Here is an 8,998-nt window from a genome sequence, read left to right on the forward strand (position 1 = left end):
AAACCATTTTAACAATCTTTAACATCACGTAGTCGTGCGTCTCTTCAGTTTGGAATGTGTGATGAACTCATTTTCACCGAGGTCTGTTTTTTGGAAGATTACCTCGAAACAAAATTAAATACACATTTATTTCTTCTAAAAATGTTCTTTCTAGCGTTTTTTTCGTTATTTTAAGATTTAAAGATTTCTGATAATGATCAGACATCTCTGTCATTTTTACCAGGAATATTTGGCACTATAAATAAAACATGAACTTATAATTTTAATGTATAAATAAATCATTTATTGATGGTAATGAGCGCCGCTTTCGCCGCTCGTACAACTATAATAACCGGCAATAATTCCAATTACGGATTTATAGGCAACCAAAATGGAAAGTAGGGAAAAAACTTGAGAGCATTTACCTAGTAACCTTCTGGAAGGAGTTCGTGACCTCATTGCAGGATCAGGTCAGACTGGCCATGACGATGCTCGTAAATCAGCTGCATGACTAGAGTGGCTCACCAGACCAGGGACACTCAGAATGCTAGGTACAGGAGGGAGGAAGGTATGGGAGGGAAAAGGAGAAATGCCCGACGCCGCCTCCGCAATCGCTCACAGTCTTGGTAATCAAATAGACAAGCGTCCCAACACCCAGCTGAGCTCTGAACCCTGGTAATTAGGAGACAGTAGTCATTATCTGTAACTCTCCCTTACAACGATTTGCATCTTGCCCAAATCTTCTCAGAAATTACACCATCTTGCCGTCTTACTGCTTAAACAACTTTTATTTTCACTGCCAATCTCACACACAGAAAGAGAACACACACATAAATGCAAACGAAAAAGCCAATAACAAAAAAATTTAATACACAGAAAAATGACAGATGTGAGGGTGTTGCGTTCGAGCCCTCTACTGACAGTCTGAAGGAAGAACACAAAGATGGCTAAGGGTAGACTGGTAAGAAGGAAGACTGTTTGGAGACAATGCAGCCTCAAAGTTTGAGGATCAAGGCTTTCGTGTCTTCAAGACCAGTAACACCCTCCATCTCCCTGCCACTAATAATTTAGACACAGTGTGCCACTTCCATTCAAAGACTGTGGTCAGACAGCATTCTATGGAGCAAGGGACAATACAGACAATACAGCTGCGGGCCAATGTACAAACCGTGTTCCTACTGCAGGTTGTCCTTGTAAACATCCCTTGAAATAAAACCTAGAAAAAGTAAGTGAAAAACTTCACTGCTGGGACTTTTAATTAAAGTAGAAGGTAAGTTTGCTGCTTCATGATGCAGGTTAGTTGCTGGAAGCTCGAGGTGTGGCGAACATGAAGATTCCATTCTGCGCGCGCATAACAGCCGCAGCATGTCTCTCTACCTTGTGGCTGTCGTCAAGGGAAAAGTCGAATCTGCAACATGGCGATGGCAGAAGTTAGTCGCTGTACTATCAAGACTATTTAGTAATTTTAATTTTTCCTCGCGGTGTGCTTCCCAAGAGGATTGGCGAGTGATTAGAACCCAGGCTTCCGAAATGCGAGACAGGCGCGGTTCAATGCCCGTGTAGCGCAGCAAACTTCTCCCAGTCGATCAACCTGGGTCTGGAATAGGTACCTGACTCCTTAAGTGGTTGGGGAAGGAGAGGAGATAGGTATCGCCTTCTCTTAAAGCTGGCACTAGAAAAGTGAGGTCTCTAAAATATCATTCCCTTACGATCTGAAAGGTTAGGGGATGACTCTTTGTTCTATAGTAGTACAACATTTCGTGCAAACACGACTTCAAAGATTATGTAGCACTCGTACAATGACTCAGTTTTGAGTTATTTGAAGCTAAAAAGGTTTGTTTTAATTGCATGCTTAATGTTGTGCTGATTGACAGAAAAAAATCTCACCCAGCCACATGCACTCAAGTATTCAAAGCTCACGTGAGGATACATCTCCATCCTCCTTTGGCCTTTTTGAATGAGAGACTTTGATTCGTTCATTCCTGGTGTTACACCCCTAAAATTGTTGTAAAATGAAATTACTTTGAATGAAAAAAGTGCTAAGATGATTACTGACCTTCCAAAAGACGTCCAAGAACCACCTTCATTTCGTTCATCGCAAAATGTTGCCCGATGCAATTTCTGATGATAAAGGACAGAAAAATAAACACACTTTCCAGATTCCGTATATTCACACAATAATGGGCACAATTGTAACATTAGAGCATGGTAGCTTTTACGACCAAGACCACACGGTGTGTTTACTATCTTGTCCACAGACCGCTGACAGCCAGGCTAAAAGCGAAGACCGAAGCCAAAGACCATGTCCTTTCTTTAGCGGATGACTGACCTGCTAAACTGAAATTGTTTTCTTTATACCCTCCGTATGACAATATGTGGGTAGAGGGAATTAAATAGGTGACAAACAACAAGTCTGACAATCGTGAAGAATTTTCTCTTGTCGAGCAGTCAATTGTACTTTTTCTGCAATCTCTCCCACCCCAGTAGGGTAAACCATCTCTATTGAAGATCCGGTCTTGTGAAGATCGAATATTTAATCAAGTTTGTTGCCAACGGTCAAGCTCCCACTGACCACATCTTTCATTTGACTTCCTGGCACTGCGCGAGGGTGACATCAGATAGCCTGGACCCCATTACTTGCACCCACTTCTCAAGTTCGCAGTTTCTGTTGTCCTCGGGCAATCACCACACTCCTTGCTGCTCCAGCCTCCTGGCATCTTGTCTTCACGATCCCTGCTCTGTATTAGACTAATGTCCAGTCTCCTGTCTGGGCGTATAACTATAGCAGCCAATCATACAATTATCTGACATCCGCTTCACGTTGTAAATAGCCGAGACCTATACTTTTTGGCATTTACACATGAGAAAGGTGGAGGACAAAGTGTGTTTATGTGGACATTCACGGTATCAAGCAGTGTCTAGTCTTAGTCTTACTCTTCTGTCCAATAAAGAACTTTAAAATGTCCTTTAGCAACAGTAGCGAGCAAAATGTCTCTCTAATGAACGCTTATTGTTGCTTCAGAGTGAAATTATACCTCTCAAAAATAATAAGACAAGTAATTAAGATTTAGATAAGTGTTTATACTTCTAAGTGCTGCTGTTTACCTTGGTCCTGCTGAAAAGCCAATGAACGGCGTGGCTGTCCTTGTCTTTCATGTTCTCCGGAAGAAACCGCTCGGGACGAAAGGTCAGCGGGTCTTCCCACACTGTGGGGTTGTGGTGGATGGAGATGAGATTCAGGAAGCAAAAAGTACCCTGGGGGAATGTTATACCCTCCAAAGTGAGCGGTTCCGTTAGCTGTCGGCCTACCGAGGGCACGGGGCTGTGTAGGCGGATGCCTTCCTTGATGACGAGAGTCAGGAAGTCCAGTTTGGACAGGTCAGCCCTGGGACAAAAGTAAAGATGTGTTGAAGTATTTTGGACATACTACTCTCCATTCGTAACTCAAGAAATGTATTACATTTGAATCAATCACCATCCATCATCAGCACCAATCTTTGTCATATAGGAAGTAAGGAAGATAGAAGAGGGCATGAAGTAAGGGAGGGGAAAAAATCCATCAGGAATGGAAGGAAACAATTGTATGAGTAAGCTGTTCTTTGTGTCAATTTCCCCATACCCGTCAAGGTTTTGGAAAATAAAATAAGTGACAGTGATAGTAGCTGACGATGAAGACAAGGTAGATGTTTCTGTCTATTGATGGGAAAAGCAAGTCACGTGGTCAGTTGGACTTAAACGATCGTTTTGCCAGCATAAAATGTTGCTAGGACATGATGCAGAATGCCAGTGTCTATAACTGAAGCCCAGCTATCATTTGACTTGCCTTCTCCTTTAATACAGACTTAGCGAGAGAGGGTGCGAGGAGGAAGGGTTGGTGTTTTACACCGAGCCAGCAACTAAAACTATATCACAGCAAGGCAGCCACCCTGTAAACAAATGCCACATGCACAGAAAGAACAGTGTGCCCGAGACGAGAACTGAACCTAGGACAATCAACCCTCATGTCTTGTTGACAGATGCTAGCAGGTAAGCTACTGGACCGGACAAAGGGTGTGAGGGGAAGCTGAGTTCACTGACCACGTGATGTCCTGGGATTCTCGCCCTTCCATCAACAGGTCGAGCTCCGCCTGCACCTTGCGCTGGTACCCGGGGTGTTTGGCCAGTGAGTACAGCGTCCAGGTGATGGCGCTGGCAGTGGTGTCGTGACCTGCATAAATATCGCATGTTGATACACACAGTGTCATAATGATGACAATTCATCAGCCGCATATTGTACACTTTAGCAACCCACCCCAGCTTGCACAGCTTCTTTTTATACGCGTTGCTCTTCTCTTGAGTCGTTTGGCTTAGTACTTGAATCTCAGTAAATTACATGTTTATTAATTCAAGATGTGTTTTCCACGCCATGTATTTTAAAAGTAGAATAAAATACCTGCGGATGAGAACTTACAAACAAATGTGTGCCTGTGTTGTGTCTGAGAGAGAGAGAGAGGGGCGCTGGTCTGTATATGAGCGAGAAAGCGGCATGCCAGAGAGAAAAAAAATACTGGAAACATTAATGAGATTGTGAGTGCCTGGGGGCAAGAGTGTTGCAGCTGCTGACATGTATGTGGTATAAATACCCTCAAACATGAACGTGTCTACTTCATCCCGAATTTCCTTCGCAGTCAGTCCATTGCCATTCTCGTCCCTGGCCATGAGGAGGACATCCAAAAAGTCCAAGTAGCGCTTTTCTGGAGGTCCGTCTCTCGCCTTTGGACATTAATGTATATAGAATATTCATGCAAGATTAATATTATGATTCTTCTTTAATAACTTTTCTCGCTTGACATTTCTATGACATGGCTTGTTGAGAGCTGGTGCATAAAAAAAAGGGGAATAGCTAAAAGCTAGCAAAGGCTAGTTTAAATTGTTGTTCTACTTTAACAGAAAGACGTTGGCTGCTTGGAAAGTATCAAGAAATGAAATAGAAGAGCATCATCAATCATCAGCCGCCGTACGATCGTCAAAAGTCGTCTATCAGTAGATGAAATCGAGACGGCGATGATCTAGTCTCCTAGTGATCCATACCGAGTAAAGCTTGCCCACAGGCCATCATGTCCACAAGCACAGGAGTCTCGGCAGTATTATTTTATACTCTGTCACTCGTGTATTTTTAAAAACTTTATTTTTGGATGTAAACTAGTTTTTAAATGCCACTGAGGTAAACAAGGTAAGCGACTAAGGCGACGGGAGTCAGAAATCAGAAGAACAAATATCACACATAAGATGCTTGCCTCATAGAGACGTATCCAGCACACACACACACACACACACACACGTGCACACAGACACACGCTTGACCTCACGCCAGGTCATACCAAACTCTCTTGACGTGCACGGATGACGTCATCCGCAATGGAGTGTGCGAAGTCACAGCAGCGTTTAAACTTCCGGCCCTCGCTGGTCAAGAAATAGATGGCATCAGACCGTAGCCACGGGTTTCTGTTAACAGAATATAATGTATAAAATGTTTTGTGTGTATATCGGTGGGTGTGTGTGACTCGGTTTGAAAAGAAACCTGAAAATGTTTCGTGATTACATATACATATACATATACATATACATATACATATACATATACATATACATATACATATACATATACATATACTCTGCTATCGCCAACAAAGGCAAACATCACCTCAAGACATGTTGGAGAGAAATGAGTACAGAAACATTACATAATAAATAAAAATAAAGACAGAATAAATAAAAACATGTTTCCTATTTCTTTTTCTAATTATTTAGTAATCTGTTTGCTAACAAAGCTTAACGGAGTCCGTCAGTTGATTGAACAAAGCTGTCACGTGACCACACCTTATCCGATCCTCCCAGAGCTCAGTGAGTTCAGCAACTGCCTTTACATAAGGATGGATTCTCTGAAATGAGCCAATCAAACCCTTCATCAATATATCATCAATAAATCCATCTATCAAATCATCAAACAAATTCATAACAACTCGACGAGCTGCAAGCAAACCGCGATCTGACGAAGTCGGTCAGGAAAAGTGTATTGTGAGATGACAGAGCGGTCATTATGAGAAATGTCCAGGTCACATGACTGACAGGATGACACAGAAAGTTTTCGGGGAAAATTTCAGGTCAGAGAAGACTTACAAAACATCATTGCAGAAATAGAGAAATATGCAGAGATGAAACTAGTGACAAGATGGCATTAATTACCCTTTGAGTTGAAAATCATCTTTGTAGGACATGGCGCATTGGAGGATAATGTCCAGAGTGCAGAGACTGATGTTGCTGAACATCTCTATACTCTTCTTCTTATCAACGGAGAGCTGAATCTTGTTCTGGACAGACAGACGAAGCAGAGACATCCTTGTGAACTCCCTAACTCCAGACCGTAAGCTCAACATGTTAGGAAGATGGATAAGAGATGGAAAGTCGCAGATGGCGACAGTGGCAATGATAGTCAGCTATAATGATGATGATTCCATGATAAGCATTTACCTACCAGGAGGATGTCGCAGCCTCTGTTGCTGAGGTCAACGTAAGGTTTGAGTGTGTCGTAGTGGAAGGCAGGGGTCAGCAGGCGCCGGCCCTTGCCCACCTCGCTCCCTTAGCGATCAGCAGCCCCTCCCCGAGCCATGGCAGTCCGTAGTCATAGAAAGGGGTTTTGGGCCCTGTGTCAGTTCAGCAACATTTCACGTGTATTGAGCATACTAGACTAAATATTCTGCTGTTGGAATTTCTCTTCACTTCAGTTTGTAATTTCTACCGACTACTTTCTTATTTTCCTACAGTAGCAGAACAAGTTCACAAAGGTCCTGGCACTAACCTGCGATTTTTGTAATTGGTTTGATTGTGTCCGGGTGGTGAATGAAGACCACTGGGTTGAAGGGTCCGTACCAAAATATGCACAGTTTGGGGAACTTGAATGTTAACTGGTCGCTATAATTCACCTTGTCTTCTGGAGATAAGTTTTTAATCTTGAAAAAAATGAAAATAATTTTAGCGCAACAACCAGTCGTTCTTACAATAATTATATATAAATACTTATGTTTTAATTACCATTTTAACAGACTTAAACTAAAATGAAATGTAGCGTTGTTATGATAACGAGGGTGAATCTCAAAAAGACGAGGACTACGTGAATGACAGAGAAGTCGGGTACGGGTGGGGAGGCAGGGAAGTGTGTAACATTCACCAAGTGCACATTGCCCCACACCCAGCTGAAGTCTGGCTCCTGGGGCAAAGTCCTGAAGGCGGAGCAGAAGGAGTAAGTGGTCAGCAGGCTCCACACACACTTGATGACAGCTGCCAGGACCAGGGGACACCTGCTGTCCATAGCAGCAATCTCCACGGACAAGCCGCCAATCATGATTGACAGACTGGAACATGTGGATGTAGTTTATGAAACTTTATACACCTAATTGTGTACAAAGGTAACAACAGTATATCACACTTGATGTCAACTGGTCCTCACCCTGCCTTCTCTCACCCTCCACCTTAACTCGTGTCCTCGCATGCAGGGCACATGTGGGTCATTTCTCGCAATTATTAGCATTATTAACTACAATAATTTATTAAAATTCATTCCAAACTCGTGAATACACAACTCGATACCCAGCCCAGGTCAATAGGAGCATTTGCACCTGTACAGAGAGGTCGCATGCACTTACTGAACAGCGCATAATCACAGTCTGAACTACTTTTCTTGTTGAAGAATATTTTTTAACTGTGGCCAGGAGTCAGAGGTCAGGTCGTCATGAACTTTACAACCGTCTGTTGGCCTTTGCACGTGATTCGGTCCTATACACTGTCGTGAGAATCTCTTTTTTGACAAGTTTTATGGTTTGCGCATACATCTTGTCGCAAGACTAAAGCTGGTGTTGTGTAAGCACACTGGAGTAGGTTGTTATCTATATTATCTAGATAGTACATGCCTGTAGTTTCTGCAATTATCGCTGAAGAAGACAATAGAAATATTCGGGACAAAGCCTCTCGGCGTATTGTTTATTTTTTAGGGTTGGCTAGTGTGTTGATCTCTGTTCACCGAGATACGTTTGTTATCATTACGAATGTAATTATGTACACAACCACACATATTGTGCAGTCTGTGTGCAGTCTGTGTGCACTCGTCAATGTTCGGTTCGTATGCACTACACAACGACAAGAAGATGGCTGTAGTAATAATAACGATGGTAATAAATGTATTTAGAGCACATTAACCCTGTCACGAGACTGCGGACAGAATGTGGCACTATATACAGCCCCAGAGGTAAAGGGGACCAGAAAATGGTTCACCTTAGAGTAGACCCATCTCCACCCTTCACACACCCACTCAGTCGATTCGCACGTCTGCACGATCTTACTCGGGTACTTCAGCTTCCTCTCGCGTGCGCAGGTCAGCAACCGACAACACAGTTACTTAGATACATTAAATTAGCATCATGACAACGGTAACTATGATAAGTTATTATACGTACATTGAATTTCACGTCCCTCACAGTGAAACAGTTCCAGTGATGTTTGTAGGTTTGTAGGTTAGTGAGTTCGCGCAATGTCAATGAACCCTTGACCTCTGTCGGAGATGTACGTCACACACACACGTGACGTCAACTCTCTCACAACACTTCTCCTCCCATCAGTTGCTGCTAGCAATGAAAGGTAATGGCGATGACGGCGATAATGTGACGACAGACTATCGCACCTCACTCCAGACGACAAGGATTCAAAGCTGTACCGACGATGATGTGTCACCAGCCTCTCTCTCACATCGCTTGCTGACGTCGAACAGGTGTTGAGGTACTGATGTACCTACTTCTGCTCCCTACGTTGTCGTCTGCTTACAGTGGAAGCAAACCTTTCTCCCGACAGTTGGTTGATGTCAGTGACGGTGGTGTTCATATAAACGACCTCCACACTACATACTTGACACTGTCATTGCCTTCATAGACGCGATTCCCTAATGATTCGTTTCAAAGTCAACAGTCTGTGAAACTTCTTCAAGGAACAG

The 8,998-nt window shown here is 43.0% G+C and overlaps 1 protein-coding gene across 1 annotated transcript; it reads right to left on the reverse strand.

Annotated features, from left to right (window-relative positions):
• Nucleotides 1-827: 827 nt before the first annotated feature.
• LOC112567005 (docosahexaenoic acid omega-hydroxylase CYP4F3-like) lies at nucleotides 828-7,360 on the reverse strand. Its single transcript, XM_025243438.1, is given in 14 exon segments — nucleotides 828-1,387; nucleotides 2,036-2,100; nucleotides 3,085-3,110; nucleotides 3,112-3,364; nucleotides 4,057-4,186; nucleotides 4,602-4,731; nucleotides 5,340-5,463; nucleotides 5,839-5,879; nucleotides 5,882-5,900; nucleotides 6,205-6,329; nucleotides 6,494-6,579; nucleotides 6,582-6,662; nucleotides 6,818-6,968; nucleotides 7,187-7,360. Coding segments are annotated over 14 exon segments (1,440 nt in total). The 3' UTR covers nucleotides 828-1,352.
• Nucleotides 7,361-8,998: the final 1,638 nt, after the last annotated feature.

Source organism: Pomacea canaliculata, linkage group LG6 (assembly GCF_003073045.1).
Source record: "Pomacea canaliculata isolate SZHN2017 linkage group LG6, ASM307304v1, whole genome shotgun sequence".
Taxonomy (NCBI): domain Eukaryota; kingdom Metazoa; phylum Mollusca; class Gastropoda; order Architaenioglossa; family Ampullariidae; genus Pomacea; species Pomacea canaliculata.